At 36.3% G+C, this 18,409-nt stretch overlaps 1 protein-coding gene across 1 annotated transcript in view; it reads left to right on the top strand.

Annotated features, from left to right (window-relative positions):
• Positions 1-18,409, top strand: part of kl-2 (dynein heavy chain 2, axonemal kl-2) — a 1,497,432-nt gene that overhangs the window by 1,040,120 nt on the left and 438,903 nt on the right. The window contains exon 44 of the mRNA XM_090414156.1: positions 12,929-13,115. Coding sequence (XP_090270282.1) covers positions 12,929-13,115 — 187 coding nt within the window. The remainder of the gene's footprint in view (positions 1-12,928; positions 13,116-18,409) is intronic.

Genomic DNA, 18,409 nt, shown 5'->3' with positions numbered 1-18,409 from the left:
CGATGTCTAGTGTTGATGGCGTGCTCTGCAAGTTCAGACTGTTCAGGTTCAAGGTGTTAAATATAAGACTTGTGTTCTTCTTGCCAAATAAAAGTAGATCTTAATTCTTTCTTTGAAGCTTACATGGTGATCCGAATACATTTTTGAAAATTATGGAGACAACTACCATGTAGAAAGTATTTTACCTTGGGTATAATAAATGTTAAGAATACCAAGCAATTTTTAAACCTGGTTTTACTCCATTTCCCAAGTAAGCAAACAGACAAATAAGTCAAGTTTGCGCCTGCAAGTGATGCAAGTCTAGCTGATCCTACAGGTAGCGCAAGACCAGGGCAACTCGTGGTAAAGGTGGTATAAGCTCCGATCACTAATCTTTATATTTACCCTTAATGCCAAAACACATCTCCAAGAAAGAGATGATGTATGATGTTTTGTATTAAAGGCAAGAGGCCACTACCCAGACCGGTTTCGACCTTTATTGAGGTCTCATCAATGGGAGCTAGGCTGGAAATACAAAGATTTAGTAATACAGAGCTCATAAGTATTTTACCAGAACAAGTTGCCATAAGGTGTTTTAACCTTATTAAATAAAAAGTCTAGCTGATCCTGTAGGATCAGCTAGACTTGCATCACTTGAGGCACAAACTTGACTTATTTGTCTGTTTGCTTACTTGGGAAATGGAGTAAAACCAGGTTTAAAAATTGCTTGGTATTCTTAACATTTATTATACCCAAGGTAAAATACTTTCTACATTTATATCTCCTCCAGAGATTTTTATTTAATAAGGTTAAAACACCTTATGGCAACTTGTTCTGGTAAAATACTTAGGAGCTCTGTATTACTAAATCTTTGTATTTCCATTTCCAGCCTAGCTCCCACTGATGAGACCTCAATAAAGGTCGAAACCGGTCTGGGTAGTGGCCTCTTGCCTTTAATACAAACCATCATACATCTCTTTCTTGGAGATGTGTTTTGGCATTAAGGGTAAATATAAAGATTAGTGATCGGAGCTTATGCCACCTTTACCACGAGTTGCCCTGGTCTTGCACTACCTGTAGGATCAGCTAGACTTGCATCACTTGCAGGCGCAAACTTGACTTATTTGTCTGTTTGCTTACTTGGGAAATGGAGTAAAACCAGGTTTAAAAATTGCTCGGTATTCTTAACATTTAGACAACTACCATGTTTGAATAAAAACTTTAGTTTAATATAACTAAAATCTACATTTGACGTTTCGACCTTTATGTCAAGGTCATCTTCTGGAGCATACACAATATGCACAGAAAACAAGCTACACTACAATCACGCTGGTTTGTTAAAGTTACTGACCAACCGCTACAACAATTGTTGGACTGACCTCTGGTGGAAAAAAAAAAAAAATTATACGTCAACGCTAGCATCCTGTTATTAGTGTTATCTGTTGGTTGTAGAAATACATTGGGCGCAACAACAAGTCTATGTATCTATCTATATACATATATTAACATCATGATTATACATGTACATTCCAGCCAGTTGGTATGGAATGGTTTCTAATACTAGCTGAAGATTGGCTAGAGTCCTGACTTATGCTGGATCTTATGTATTAGGTAGGCTGAATGTGTGCCATTCAGATCCTTGGAATTTTCATGCCATCTTTGTTGTTGATATGTTTTTGTAGAAGATGACCTTGACATAAAGGTCGAAACGTCGAATGTAGATTTTAGTTATATTAAACTAAAGTTTTTATTCAAACATGGTAGTTGTCTCCATAATTTTCAAAATGTAAAAGCAGATCTTCCTGTTTGTCTGAAATAAGATAGCCCACAAGAACAAGAAATCTGGTAGACACCTGGATAACTGAGATGTAGAAGCTTTCCTTTGGAAAAGTGAGAAAGGTGGAGATTTTTCTGATGGGTCGAAAGGCAACAAAAATATTTAGTGGTTTTAAAATTTTTGCTATGAGTTCACTAATGCCTTGCACATAAGGGATAGGAATATGTGTTATTTCTTCTGTATTTGAAGGGGAAGATATATCAAAATTACTCAAAGCTCTTTTGAAGAAAGAATTCTTATATCCATTAGATAAAAAAAAGAGGATATAATATATTGCAATTCTTTCTGTAATAGTTCATCTGAAGAATAAAAGGAGTGTGCCCTATGAACCAGTGTTTTAATAGGTCCCACCTTTTGACTGGGATGGTAATGAGATTCAGCATGGATATAATGGCCTGTATGAGTCTTCTTCCTATAAACTGAGAAATGTAGGTTATCATCTGGTTGGCAAAGAGATCTAAAAAGACTAACTGCTTATTTATTTCTACTTCAAGGGTGAACTGGATTCTTGGATGAAGTTACATCCAAGGATTCAGACTATTACAGAAAGAATTGCAATGTATCTATTGAAATGTCAGAGCGATGTATTTTTCGTAAGTGAACTCTCGGTCAGCATGCAAAAGTAGTTACTAAAATAAAGAGCCAAAAGGCTTCAGTTTGACGATGTAAAATTATACAAGTCAGGTGGATATTAGATACAGCATTATTTCAAAGCCAAATGTAGAAACTATGAAAGTTCCATAAGGTAAGTTGACCAGAGAGCTTGCTGGGAATTATGAGAGTTTTTGCTCTATTAAGGTTTCTATCTGATCTCTGAAGAGAACCAACCAGTTTGAAACAGCTGTCAGAGAAACCTTATCAAAATGGACCAATAAAAGGTGAATATATAGACTCTTGACCTGCGTCTATGTCTTCTATCTGGTCCATACTAAGGCAACTCATGAATGCTGGGAAATGTATTCCCATAAGCTCTCTGATCAACTTACCTTATGAAACTTTCATAGTTTCTACATTTGGCTTTGAAATAATGCTGGATGTAATATCCACTTGACTTATTTAATATAATAGTTGATGTGAAAATATTGAGTGTTAGTTTTATTAGTGTGTTGGTGTGTCGTGTAAAATCTTTTGCACCAGTAAATGCTTGACTCTTTTATAGTTGTCATTTAAAAGATACTTGTGCCATGAGAGGTTTCTTTTAAGTAACACAAAAAACACAAGGAATACCTAATACTATTTATTTAAGGTCATATATTTTAGCCTGAATATTACAGGCCATCATCAGTGAAAACAATAGTTAATTACAAGGTAGAACACAAATAATGGATTGATTTGAAAAAGTAAGAAGCATAAAACAACACAGTGGTATAACCAAGTGAATATAGCAATATTAATTATTCATTGTCTGTTTAAAAAAAATTAGTATAAGACTATCTTATATCTTAGATAGAGAGAGGCAGTCATTCCAATTTAATTTCCATGGTGAAATAAGGCCACAGTGCTTTGTTTGAACAAGGTTCTTCGAAGGAAAAAGTGGAGGAATTCTCTGTATCATTAGAAGAGGCAGCTCACATAAAGAAAATGGAAGAAGTGGTCCTTGTTGAAGATCCTAATGGCAGAGAGTAAGAAATGAATCCCACCAGGCATATAGGAACATTTTGGGAAAATTTGGAGGAAGGGGAAAAGCTAATAATAATGGTAAGTATTTACTTGACTTCTGCTCAGGACATGGACTAGTCATTACTAACACCATTTCAACATAAAGAAGTGCACAAGTTCGCATGGAGAGAAGACACAAGAAATAAGAAAGCTTCATTGACTACATCATTGATGATAGTGGTATCTTCATGCTCATTCAGGATACAAGAGTGTACAGAGGATTTGAAATTGGAAGTGACCATTACTTAGTACTAAGCAGGACAAAAATGTATATCACATTGAAAAGAACAGTCTGTAAGAAAGTTTTAAAAAGAAATAAAGTCAAGCAGATTTTACAAGTAAATTGTAAACTCCACTATACAAACATTATTGAAGAAAAAAATTAAACATATTGAAAACAACAACCAAACCTTAGAACAGTGGTTCTCACACTGGGTGCCACAATTATGCCACAAGGGTGCCGTGAAATTTTAAATCATTTATTTGAAAAAAGCAATTTTTTCAAATAAATAAATTGCCACAAATAACTAAATCAAAAACAAAAAAATTATATATTTTGATTTTAATGGATGCAGCATATATAAAAATTATCATTTTTTGTATCACTCTTATATTATTATTATTATTATTAAACAAGATCCCATGGAGTCAAAGACTCATCTAGGAGGTCCTTTTATCTCACACACATCTCATCATACCGTGTCTTAAACACATTCAAACTCTTTGCAGACACCACACTCTCAGCCAAGGCATTCCAATTACTCACAACTCTGCACGAAAAAACCTGCCTCTCACTCCCCTACTCACACCCTCTTTATACAGTTTCCAGGGATGACCTCTGGTTCTCCCCTGATCTCCCACTATTCTCTGTAGAACTTCTCCACCATTGATCCTATAACAATCCCTTACCAACTTGTAGGTCTCTATCATATCACCCCTCGTCCTTCTCTCCACCAGACTCTGCAAATTACATCTTTTCAATCTTTCCTCATACTCGACATTCCAGAGGCCAGAAACTACCTTAGTTAGTCGCATTTGAACCCTTTTCAACATCTCTTCATCCTTCTGAAAACCAGGTGACTAAATCTGGGCACAATAGTCCATGTGTGGCCTAATCAAAGCCTTATACAATGGAACAAGAATCTCCCTACTTCTGCACGTCAGTGTCCTCCGCATCATTCCCAGAAGTCTTTGTGTTGTCTTCACAATTTTGGCGACGTGTCCCCTAAATTTTAGATCCTTATCAACTATCACCCCCAGATCTCTTATTTCCTCTACTTCCAACAATACAGGGTGTTCGGGATAAATTTGACAGTTTCGTAAGGAAAAAGAAAATCTTCTTTGTATCTATTAAATTTAATGAATTGACAAAAAAACATTACAGGCAGAGTTAATTACAATACTATCAACAAGATTTACTCAAAATAACCACCATTAGCATCGATCACAGCTTCAATTCTGCTTCGGAACCTCGAACAAGCTGATGCTACAGTCACCTGGGAAGGGCCGCAAAAACTGTTTTAATTTTATCCATTAACTGGGCTTTTGTATTACTGGAAGTCCGATTGGTGTCTTTTTCAACTGCGCCCCATACAAAATAATCCATGGGGTTAAGGTCTGGGGAGTTTGGAGGCCAAACATTTGGACTGGTGAAGTCGTAGAAATTTTCAGACAACCATTTTTGACTTTTCCCAGAGGTGTGGCAAGGGGCCGAATCCTGCTGCCATACATACGGCCTACCATTGGCTACCCTTGTTATCCAGGGCTTGACTACAGTTAGCAACTCCACGAACAAAGCCCGAATTCCAATGCCAGGGTTCTTCAACACCTGTTCCTGCAGATTTGCGAGGAATTCTGCTGTACGAACGCAATCAGATCGTCTGCTAGGGATCTTTCTTCTTGCTACATCCTCGTAGTCACCATTTCAAGTCTCTAGTTCATGCCTGATTGTTTTTACTGTATTCAGGGAGCATTGGGCAGCAGTCGTAATATCCTTATTTTGATGGCGGGCACGAATCATCATGATACAAGTTATTCTCTTCCATGATTCAGGTGGGTTCCAGCTATCCATCCTTTCTGACATCTTGTATATGAATGAAGAAGGGTCCAAACTTTTAAATGAAGAGAAGTGTGTGTTAATACATGTAACTTACGGAAAAATATAATTAATTATAAATATGTCAAATTTATCCCGAACACCCTGTACATTCTCACCAAGCATAAATTCTACATCCTATCTTTGTTTTCCAAATTTTAAAACCTTACATTTTGCAACATTGAACTCACATCCCCATTTGCTTGCCCAATCACTTAATTTATTCAAGTCTTCTTGCAAGGCGCAAGGCACAACATCTTCACTACACTTTATGGTTCATCCCAACTTTGCATCATCTGCAAACAACTGAATATCTCCATCCAAATCTCCGCCAATATCATTAATATACAAGTTAAATAGTAATGGCCCTAAAACAGACCCCTGAGGCACTCCACTAGTGACTTTCCTTTTCCTGGATATTGCACCCCCATACACAACTTGTTGATATCTATCAGATAGCCAGTCTCCAATCCAATGCACTAATCTAATATCCAACCCCATCTGCTCTAGTTTGACTGTCAACTTATCATGAGGTACTTTATCAAAAGTTTTGCGAAATCCAAGTATATTACATGACCTCCCTTTAGCAAATTCATGCTGTCCATCAAAGATTATACCATTGTTGTCAACCCAACTCTGGATCCTAGTTCTCACAAGCTTCTCCAACAACTTAACCACAACACCTGACACACAGATAGGCCTATAGTTTGATGCTTGAGTTCAATCACCTCCTTTATGAAGTGGCACAATCTTGCCCTCCTTCCACTCTTTAGGGACTTGACCAAGTGCAAGACTCGTATTAAAAAAATATGTCAAGGCAGGTGTCAACTCTCTGGCACATTGCTTCAGAATACGCGGTGATATATTATCACGTCTTACAGCCTTATTTACATCTAGTTTACTCAACTCCCCAAACACCTCTTGCTCACTTACAGTCAGTCTCTCCTCCCCCTCATCAACTGCTCTTAATCTCTCCATGAAGTCACATTCACAAGATTGAAAGATCTTTATGAACTGCTCATTAAGTATCTCCACCACACATTCTGCAACAGCTGTCTTTATACCATTTCCTCCAATCAATGTCATCCTTCCATAATCATTCTTTCTTTTGCTGGCTACATATCGAAAGAACTCCCTAGGATTCTTTTTGGCTTCATTAGCTAACTGCTGTTCATACTTCTCTTTAGCTACTCTCACCAACCAAGTCACCATCCTTGCCTGGTCTTTGTAGACCTCATGAAATTGGTTACTTCCACTTCTCTTATGTTGCATCCACAATGCCCTTTTTCTCTGAATTGCATGCTTAATCTCTTCATTCATCCATCTCACACCTACCTTATTTAACCTTCTCATCCATGGTATAGATTTAGACATTGAATCTACTAAATAGTTTTTGAAAATCCCCCAAGTTGCATTGATCTCTTTTCCAGCTAACTCCTCATTCCATGCTACATACTGACTACCCTTCCTGTCACACTATTCTCTTTTATCTTTCCAAGTAGTCTCCTGACATTCATTTTGACATGCTCTTTGTTCTCTCTCAAATCATTTGTACCAATTAATACAATTAACTCTTTTGCTCGCTCCTGCCTCATATTCAACGCCTCAATCACTCTACTCATTTTACCGCCTGGAAAACATATCTTGTGCATTTTATCCTCTAGCACACCTTTAATAATGGAGTCGCCATACAATGCCACTCGTTCATTTTTCGTTAACTCTTTCATGCCATCATGATTTATTTTAATAGTTTTGACCTGAATTCTGTTAATTTCATTCCACGTCGATTTCATTTCTTGCTTCATCCAATCCAATTCACCTTCCGAACCTTGCAACACATTCTCTCTATCATTAAATCTTTCTAACTTTCTAACTCTCGACCCCCTCTTCTCACTTTCCCTCTCATTCATCCTTCTTTGTTTCCATACTTTCGGTCCAACATACGTCCAACTTTCACTATCATTCTTCTCACTTTCACTCTCACATATCTTTCTTTGTTTCCGTACTTTCGGACTAACATGCGTCCAACGTTTGCTATCATTCTTCTCACTTTTACTGTCATTCATCTTTCTTTGGTTCAGTACTTTCGTTCCAACATGCATCCAACTTTCGCCATCTGTCATTCTTTTTTCGCTATCATTTATTCTTTCGATTTTTTTTACTTGCAATTTCTGCATCACGCCATTTCTACTTTCATTCATTCTCTCAATTTCGTTTCTTTCTGCCTCACTTTCATCCCTTTTATCATCCGTTACGGTTGTCAAATTGCTCTTTTTCTTTTTTTCCTGATTTTTTAAAATTTTTTCACCTCTCTTTCTCACCATCCTTCTCTTGCAAACGTGCACTCGCGACACAATCAGTACTAGCACTTTCTGTCATCAATTTCATATTCGCATTCATCAGTTCCTCATTCAGGTCATATTTCGCACACACCCTTCTTCCATCCACACTAAACATCCACAAATCATTTATGTAATCATATTATATTCTGGGATTTCATTAAAGTCATTAGATCACTGCGTGTCGTAGTAACTAGATATGTGACAGCACATAAATACTGTGGAAAATGAATGGTTAGATGTCCTGCTGTCTGTTTTAGTATTTCTCTGTTCAGTGTGACAAGTATTATACATAATCATTTACCCTAAGCAAAAATCATGAGTCTTTTGTCATCGGTGAGAATAAACAAAGTACGATATTAAAGTCATTAAATTCAGCGAGTAGAGGTTTTTCTTATTGTTATATATTCCAACTATAACGAGAGACATCGTAAACAAATGTTTTTCCTTTTTCCATCTGAAAAAAAAATTATTTACTTGAAATAAATTTTAAAATGAAATATTAAAGTTACATATGCCCTTCAAAATCATGAATAATTTTTTCCTTTAAAAAAAGGAGAAGAAGATCAAGAAATGTCTACTTGTATTTGAGGTGTTCCAAACTAGCCTATTTAACAGACATATTCGATCATCTGAACAAGCTGAACTCCAACATGCAAGGAAGAAATAAGAATATTTTGACATCTACAGATAAAAGTAAAGCTTTTAAAGATAAAATAAAAATGTGGAAGATAAAATTAAGCACCGACAATGTAGAAATGTTCCTTAAAGTTGCCTCCAGAAAATGTAAGAACACTGATCTGCAAAATCTTATTTACAGTCATTTAACATTGTTCGAAGAAAAAAATGACCATTATTTTCCAGACATTTCAGTCAATTTATATGATTGGATTCGAAATCCATTTGTTGAGTCAACATCAGCAACAAGTGAGTTAATCTTATAGAAGCCGAAGAATTAATTGATATAAGTAACGATCGTGCATTGAGATTGAAGCATTCAGAAATGTGTCTGAATTCATTTTGGATAACAACTATGAAGGAGTATCCCAATATAGGATTCAAAGCACTTAACATCTTATTGCAATTTTCTACATCTTATTGTGTGAACTGGGTTTTTCTGCGCTCATAAATATTAAAACAAAGAAGAGAGAAAGACTAAAAGCCCTTGAAAATGAGATGAGAATATGTCTCTCAAAAACAAGGCATAATATCAAAGAAATATGCAAACAACACCAGGCACATATTTCACATTAAGTTCATATTTTACTATCTGAACCTTTATAATAGCTTTTGTTTTGTATGTTTTGGGGTTGTTTGAAAATAAACCAATTTAGTTTAAATAAAATTTGTGTTCTTTTAAACATGCTTTCCTTCATATCTTTAGTATCTGTAATATCAATTTATTTATGGGTTATATGTGCGAGTCTTTCAGAATCAGTTAATCGGCACTTTACTCTCTATAAAAAGCAAATAATACTAGGGGTGCCGTGAAATTTATTTATTGATTTTAGTGTGCAGTCAGACAAAAAAGTTTGAGAACCACTAATCTCAGTACCAAATTCTGAAGAAGAAAGAAAACATTGATTGAGTTAGGAGGTATGTGGTGAAGTTGTTGTCTTCAAGGATAGAGAATGGAGAACACCATGGCGGAGACAAGAAATTAAAGAAGCAGTCCAGGAAAACAAGGAAGCATACCAAAAGTTCCAACAAATAAGTTGGCAGATGCCCTAAAAGAATACAGAGAAAAATGTAAGAGCTAAGCTGTATGTAAAAGTAGCTAAACAAAAGTTAGAAAGACTTTGGTAAGAATATAGGCCTGGCCTTGTTGGCCAATTGGCTAGTGTATCTGCTCTCCAGCCAAAAGGCTGCAGGTTCGAATCCTGCCGTGGACATAGATGTTTGTGATTGTCTGTGGATGTGGTGGTAGATAGCATTGGTGTAGTTGTAGTAGAGCTGTAGAGTAGATGCCCTCCCTCACTGAGTCTTTGGACACCCTGGAGGTGTCAAGTAATAATAATAATAATAATAATAATAATAATAATATAGAAAATAAATATCAGGAAAGTGACAAAATGTTCTGGAGGCTATTGAAGAAGCTTGAAAATGGAGGAAAGGTTACTGTAAAAGGAATAAAAAATGATAGAGGCAATATGAAAACTGAAGATAAGGATATCTAAGATATCTGGATTAATTACTTTGAAAGACTGTTAAACAAACCAAGCAGTGACAGAACCATCAAAATCTTGAAATGTGGAAAGGCAGCCTGAGTTGATGATATTCAACCAGAAAATGCTCAAGTATGGAGGTATAAATGTTTTTCAGTGCTACACTGCATGAATCAGGGGGCCAGGTCAGAAGGTCGAATTCCCAGTATATGAGTGATCTACTCCAGTCATAGTACCCATATATAAAAAATGGAATAAAATTGAATGTAAGAATTGCATAGGAATTTCTCTCCTAAGTGTTCCAGGTAAGATTTATGCAGGCATACTTGAAAAGAGGTTGAGAAAGATTGTGGAAGAGAAACTTGGGGGAAAACAAGCTAGGTTTTGGCCAAATAAAGGTTGTCAAGATCAGATTTTCACTTTAAGACAAATACTTGAGAAATCGTGAGAATATGACAGGGATCTGTACTTGAGTTTTGTAGATGTGGAAAAGGCATACAAAAAAGGTGCTCAGTGAAAAGCTTTTTAAAACACTACAATAATATGGGGTGAATGGAACCAGTAGTGCACTCAGGATTTAATTTTGGGAGTGGGGGGGGGCATGAGTTGAGTAGATGATTTGAGAATACACATTATGGATCACATATGACCTATGACTGTGCATCTGCAATGATCGCCAATTCATAAGTAGTATAGAAATAGAAGACACAACATCACATAAATTTTTAAAAAATGAATTTTAATTAGGAAGAGATTTTTGGAAAATTTTCTAGTGTTTTTTTCCTTTTTCTTTCTTTGGGGGTCCAGTGCCCCCCCCCCGGGTGCACTACTGAACGGAACATCATACAAAGCAATACATAGTCTATATTTAAGTTGTCACTATTCTCTCCCTCAATCTTATAATCAATACTCAATATTAAGCAGTAGTCAGTTTTACAAAACCAAAATATCCAGTTCAGGGATTTAATTTCCATCCCATATATTGGTAATGTGTCAATCAAGATTGCTGCCCTTCTCATATAACACAACATTTGAGTAGCTTTCAAACACTATTCAAAATCATTTGTAGCTTCCTCAGATCTCTGAAGGACAGTAGTCTCTTTTACAAGCATCCAAGTGTTTACAGGATAACATGTTCCTATGGTCCTGCGTATGTAGGTTAGATAAACTGAAATTTTGGGGTTAGAAAAAAAGAAAGAAAGAACATGTTGGTGACATGAGACACAAAAGGAAAGAAAAGTCTGAGCTAGCTCACAACACGTTGACTATAGATCATGCTGTTGACAGATGCATCCACTATGTCCTATTAAAAACAATTTTTTTTTTCTAGACTAATCAAGGAATGATTGTAATTCACTCATAGTTCACTTAACAGAAACCAAGGATTTATTCTAAATGATGTCTGGGAATCCTAAAATATCTTTGACATATCAGACTTTAGCTTCTCCAACAATTACCTACAAACTCTGAACAGAGACAGCTGACACTTACCACACATTATTGTAGTCATTTAATTTACACAGAATGTCAGAATGTACTTTTCTAACAATTTAATTATTATTTTTTTAACATCAATTTCTTTCCATAATAAAGCCCTGATAAAGCTGTTAGATTATAGGCATTTGCAAAACTAGTCAGTTTTGATTAATTTCTAGGGAAATGTTCAACGACTAACAAAAGTTCCCTGATACAGTACTTATATAAAATACAAAAAAATTCATTCATTCAAATTTTGTCCCCAATCCAGAGGTTGATGACCATGGTCTTTCACTTTTTCCTATCTTGTGCATCTCTAAAGATCTCTGTATGGTACTTTTGTTAGTCAGGTGTTCAAAACATCAATATGGCCCTTCAAGTAGTGATGTCTTGGTTGTCCTCTTTCTCTTCTTCTTCATGTAGTTATCTGTAATGATCATATTGGTCAGTACTCCTTCTCTTAGCACATGTTATAAGAATTTCATTTTCCTCTTCCTTATCTCATTCAATAATCTCTTCTTTGGTTTTCTCTTTCAAGTACTTGGTTGTTAGTAACTTTTTCTATCCAGCTAATCTGCATTATCTGCTAATCTGCAAGAAGTTTGAATGTGTTCAAGGCACGGTATGATGAGCTGTGTGTGTGATAAAAGGACCTCCCAAATGAGTCTTTGACTCCATGAGGTCTTGGGGTAATAATAATAATAATAATAATTATTATTATTCTTAGTAACCACATCTCCAGAGGCAGCAATTTTTTTCCATTTCTTATCTGATAGTCCATGTTATTGTACAATAATATTGTACAATTCATTGTACAATAATGAAGAATATGTATAACAATTCAAGAGTCATATTTTTGTATTTATATTAACTTCTCTGTTGATAAGTCTTTGTTTCATGTTAAGAAAGGCTCTGGCAATTTGTATTCTTCTTTTGATTTCTTGTTCGCATTTTCAATCGTCAGTGATTAAGTGATTGTTGTATGAGGTGGCCTTATAAGGTTATGTGTAGGTTTTTATTCATTACCTATGATTATCATTGTTTTAGTTTTCTGTGTGTTTATTTTTAGTCCAAATTTATCATATTTCTCAATTAGTTTATTAACTATATTTTGCAGATCCTCTTCATTCTCAGTGATTACTGTTGTTCATTTGCATATTATAGATTATTTATGTTTGTTCCACCAAATGAAATACCTTTATGTGTTTTGATTTTCCCTTTTTATTAATATTTTAATAAAATTTTAATAAAAATTAAAAATTATTCTAGAATTATTCTTAGAAACTATTCATTTTCTTTTTTTTTTTTTTTTTGAATGCCAGGGGTTTAATAAAGCATATTCACACAAGATAAAAATTATTATTTTTAATATTCATAGGTGATGGATCGTCAAACTCAACCAGATAATCCTTGTTCCAAATGGCTTTCTTCATCTTCATGGAATAATATAACTGAACTAGAAAAGCTACCCCATTTCCAAGATATTACAGTTTCATTTGAACAAAATTCTGATCGATGGCATGCATGGTACACTAATGCTGAACCTGAAAAAGCTTCACTTCCTGGTAATGGATTTCTTGATGTATTCATTATGTATAATAGTAAAGAATGTATTCAAAATGTATAATAGTAAATATTTTGTTAAATATTATTTTAACTCATTTTTATGCTAAAAAAATAGGTTATTATTATTACTATTATTATTATTATTACCTTAAGACCCCATGGAGTCAAAGACTCATCTAGGAGGTCTCTGCAGTCACCACACTCTCAGGCAAGGAATTCCAATCATTCACAACTCTGCATGCAGAAAAACCTGCTTCTCACTCCCCTCTTTATACAGCTCGCACCCTCTTTATACAGTTTCCAGGGATGACCTCTGGTTCTCACTGATCTCCCACTGTTTTCTGTAGAACTTCTCCAACACTGATCCTATAACAACCCCTTACTAACTTGTATCCCTACTCTTCCTCCTATCCACTAGACTCTGTAAATTGCATCTTCTCAACCTTTTCTAAAATTCGACATTCCAGAAATCAGAAACATCCAGAGATGACTTAGTAAGTCATCTCTCGACCCTTTCCAATATCTCCTCATTCTTTTGAAAACCAGGATTCTGTGCCCCATGAACACATGCTTCGACAGACATGGGATACTACCGGGAATAAGGAGCAACCAATCTATTCTGCGGAATGATCGGTTACGGAAGCTTACGAGGAAAATGTATAGGCCTGCATGAAAGCATAACATACGATGACGACGATGATGATTATTAAATCATGTTACCTCTCATACAGTATCATATACAGGCAGCCCTCGGTTTACGCCAGTTCAATTTACGGCGATTCACAATAAAGCCAGTTGCCTGCACGTGCTTTCTTACTGCAGTGTGGTCGACTAAGAAACGATGCTAGCAGGCACTCTAGTGTTTGAGTGTTTACCGAGCTACTACAACATATATGTATCAAAGCTAGTTTTAATGTTGAATCTATCTAATTGTTCTATTTAATTTTTTTTTTTTTACGTACATACGTATTTAAATTGATAAAGTACGTAATTACGTACCACGTCTGATAATAGAAGTGCAGAAAAATTAGCAGAACTTGGTGTTAAGAAGGCGCAGAAATCAATCACACATGAAGAGATGATTTGAGGAATGGAAGATGGGCAGACACATGCTAATGTCTGTAGAAGTAGGAACTTACCTCCATCGACTGTTACTGCAATTATGAAAAATGCAGATAGAATAAAAAAGTCTGCGCAACAATCTACGGCAGCACTAAATGCAAAATGTATATTATAGCAGGGGTAAACTTCATGAAAAAATGGAAAAATTATTATCATTATGGGTGGATGACTTGAATCAGAAAAACATTCCTCTGATGTAGGCTGTTATAACTGAGAAAGCAAAAACAATTTTTGAGGATCTTAAAAAGACAGAGGCGAAGAAACATTTTTACCTTGGTTCATGAGATTTAAGTCTCAAAGTAAGTGCCACAGTGTCAAATTATGTGGTGAGGCGGCAAGTGCAGATGTTGTGCAGCGGCTGCTTTTCCTAAAGAATTTCAAGACTGTGTAGAACAAGGAAGTTATCCTCCTGATCTCATTTTTAATGTTGATGAGACTGGACTCTACAGGAAAAAATTGTCATCACGCACCTTCATTTCCTGTGAAGAACGTTCCGCTCCAAGTTTTAAAGCAGCAAAAGATAGATTTACGCTTTTGTTGGGTGCAAATGTCGCTGGAACTTTGAAGCTTAAACTAATGTTGGTGTACAATTCGCAGACACCACGCACCTTCAAGGGTCTAAAAGCCATGATACCAGTCTATTGGAAATGGAACAAGAAAGCTAGGGTTACATAAGACGTTTTTATAGATTGGTACATAAATTATTTTTTGTCCTACCGTGCTTCGCTTCTGTAAAGAAAATGATTTGCCAGCCAAGGCATTGCTTCTCTTGGATAATGCACCTGGATATCCTCAAAACCTTGCTGAAGTAAGAAGACCATTGGGTGTCAAGGTTGTTTACATGCTCCCAAACACAACATCGCTTTTGCAACCGATGGATCAGGGGATTATATCAATCTTCAAAGCCTATTACCTCCATATAACATTTTTGGAAATTGTAAGAGTCGTGGACACTTCAGGAAAAACTATTAAAGACTATTGGCAGTCATTTGATATTTTGAAGGGCATTAACAACATCGAGGCAGCTTGGAACGACGTGTCAGCAAATTGTTTAAAAGGAGCATGGCGAAAACTTCTTCCAGCATTTATGCACGATGTCGAGGAATTAGAGCAAGAGAAAAATGTTATTGAAGATGTTACCAAGCTTCCGCGAGAGGTGGGATTGTACGATATTACAGCTGAAGATGTGACAGAAGTCTTAGAGAGCCATGATAAACTGCTTTCCAATGAAGACTTAAAAGAATTAGCCAAACAATTAAGTCAACATCCAAAGGAGGAGAAAGAAAATGAAGAAGGTCCTCTGAGAGATGAAAACGGCCGATTTACAGCGTTCCTTGCAGGCATAGAGACATTGACTAATGAACTCGGCGAAATGGACCATGATTGGGAACATAAAAAGGAGTGTAATCGCATCTATTCTACCTTACACTGAACTCCTTAAAGAAAGAAAAAGAAAATCTAGGCAGTTAACACTGGATACTTTAAAAAAAAAAAAAAAAATGCAGGTGATCCGAAACCAGGAACTTCAACATAGAAATATGTAATATCTTTTCGAAGTTTCATATTTTTTCTATATAATTTTGTTTTTTTTTTGTTAAAAATAATTTTATTTTAGCAAGTATATACATATGTATTTGCAAAGCTCTAAATATAATAATGTTAGACATACTTCATGTGCATATTTTTTGGCTGCGCTGAACATAACTTCATACCTCCCATTAAAATTGGGTTTGTTTTACGCCGATTCAGTTTACACCCATTTTTTCAGGAACGGAAAAAATCTGAGGCATAAACTAAAGGCTGCCTGTATTTATCTACCCATTCTTGAATTCTCTTTTTGACCAATTTTTCTAGTACTGTTACCACCATGCCTGAGATAGCGATTGGTCTATAATTTGCTACTGTAGTCTTAGAACCTCCTTTATCCAAGGGAATTTTTTTGCCCTGTTTCCTCTCCCTTGGAACTCTACCAGAGCTGAGCCTAGTCAAAGGCATTACCAGTTCCCTTGCACATTCTCACAAAACCGTAGCTAATATCCCATCTAATCCTACAGCTGTATTTTCATTGAGAATTTGCAATATCCTATGAACCTCCAATTCATCCACTGATGTTCCCACATGAATGTCTGTCACATATGTTAAAGCAATAACCTCATTGGAATAATATATCCTTGCAAAGTGATCACTCAGTAACTCAACTTTTTTATCCAATTCTGTCTCCTCTTGACCATCATTACTCATTAAAGTTAAGGTTTCGACCTTTATTGCAGTTTCATCAGTGGCAGCCAGACCCAGAGGTAGTGATACCAAGGTCGAAGCAATGGAGAAGTCATATTTACCTATACGAGTTGCCAAAAGGTGTCTCACCTTATTATTAAATTACTCTGGATTTACTGGAAGTGGGTCTGGATAGCGGCCCTTCTCTTAATGCATAGTATTATACATGTCTGCAAAGAGATGTGCTTTGCATTATGGGAGCTGCTAAGACAAGGAGTGATGAGAGCTTGGTCCACCTTTACCATGAGTTGCCTCAGTCCTGCAGATACTTCAGGCGCAAACTTTGTTTGCCTACACTTGGATAAAGGATTAAACTAAATTTATTATAGTCTAACCAAGTGGAAAAAAAAAAAAAACTCCAACATCTTTCTCTAAATCCAGAGTAATTTAATAATAAGGTGCGACACCTTTTGTAGGTAAACATGACTCGTATAGATAAATATGACTTCTCCATTGCTTCCACCTTAGTATCACTATCTCTGGGTCTGGCTCCCACTGACGAGACCTCAATAAAGGTTGGAAGCTTGGGTGATGAATGGCAATGCTGTAGTCCATGAAGTTTTAACTGAGGCTTGGCTGTTGCTGTCACCCAGGTCCTGAGGGAGGAAGGGGGTAATGAATTGCAATGCTGTAGCCCATGAAGTTAACTGAGGCATGGCTGTTACTGTTACCACTCGATGACATATGAGCAAATGAGTGGCTCTGCTCGGTGGTGGGGGTGAGCCTGCCACAGAGTAGAGCCAATGCTGAGAATTCTTCTTAGTGGCAGGGTGAGCCTGTTACTGAGGGGAACAACACTGAGTTTTTGGAGTTTGACCTGTAGTTGAACATTCAATAAAGGTCGAAACCGGTTGGAAGCTTGGGTGATGAATGGCAATACTGTAACCCATGAAGTTTTAACTAAGGCTTGGCTGTTGTTGTCACCCAGGTCCTGGGGGGAGGATAATGAATGCCAATGCTATAGCCCATGAAGTTAACTGAGGCACAGCTGTTGCTGTTACCCCTCGATGACATATGAGCAAATGAGTGGCTCTGCTCGGTGGTGGGGTGAGCCTGCCACAGGGTAGAGTCAATGCTGAGAATTCTTCTCAGTGGCAGGGTGAGCCTGTTACTGAGGAGAACAACTCTGAGTTTTTGGAGTTTGACCTGTACTTGAACATTCAATAAAGGTCAAAACCGGTGTAGGGTGACCCTTCCCTTAATGCATAGCATTATACATGTCTGCAAGGAGATGTGCTTTGCATTATGGGAGATACTAAGGCAAGGAGTGATGAGAGTTTGGTCCACCTTTACCACAATTTGCCTCAGTCCTGAAGATACATTTGATGCAAACTTTGTTTGCTTACATTTGGATAAAGGATTAAACAAAGAATTAAATCCCGAACATTTAAAGAAGTAAAAGAAAGCCACAGCAGTTGCCTGCTGTATATAAAACCTTAACAGGAACCAAGGACTAATCTTGCCCGTGATCTGGAAGACTCTTATTAGATCTCTTAACTCACCAGAACTGAATTACAGTGCCAACTATAGAACGTTACTAAATAACAACAAGTGAGATCATGAATGCTCTATGCATGTATTCTACGCGCTCTATTCTTTGTTTAATATAATTGGAATCGGTTGATTATAGTTTGTAACAGTTTTTTACTTTTTAGCCTTACATCAGTTATGTACCCTGAAGATGCCAACAGCCTTAGTTGGTGAAACTAGTTGGTATAACTTAGTTGTTTATTATATGTACTTGATCAAGATAGTCTCATTAGAAGTCATTCCAGAGCTTTTATGGTCAAGAAAAGTAAACGTTTTTTAGCATGAATAGACTCCATGGGGAAACCAAACGAAAGGTACGCTGTTTTGAACTCCTTAAATGTAAAAAGGACAAACTATCAAATCA

This window comes from Typopeltis vanoorti, chromosome 24 (genome assembly GCF_054136105.1).
Source record: "Typopeltis vanoorti isolate ZY-2024b chromosome 24, IOZ_Tvanoo_1.0, whole genome shotgun sequence".
Lineage (NCBI taxonomy): Eukaryota > Metazoa > Arthropoda > Arachnida > Uropygi > Thelyphonidae > Typopeltis > Typopeltis vanoorti.
This window is presented reverse-complemented; position numbering and strand designations above follow the sequence as displayed.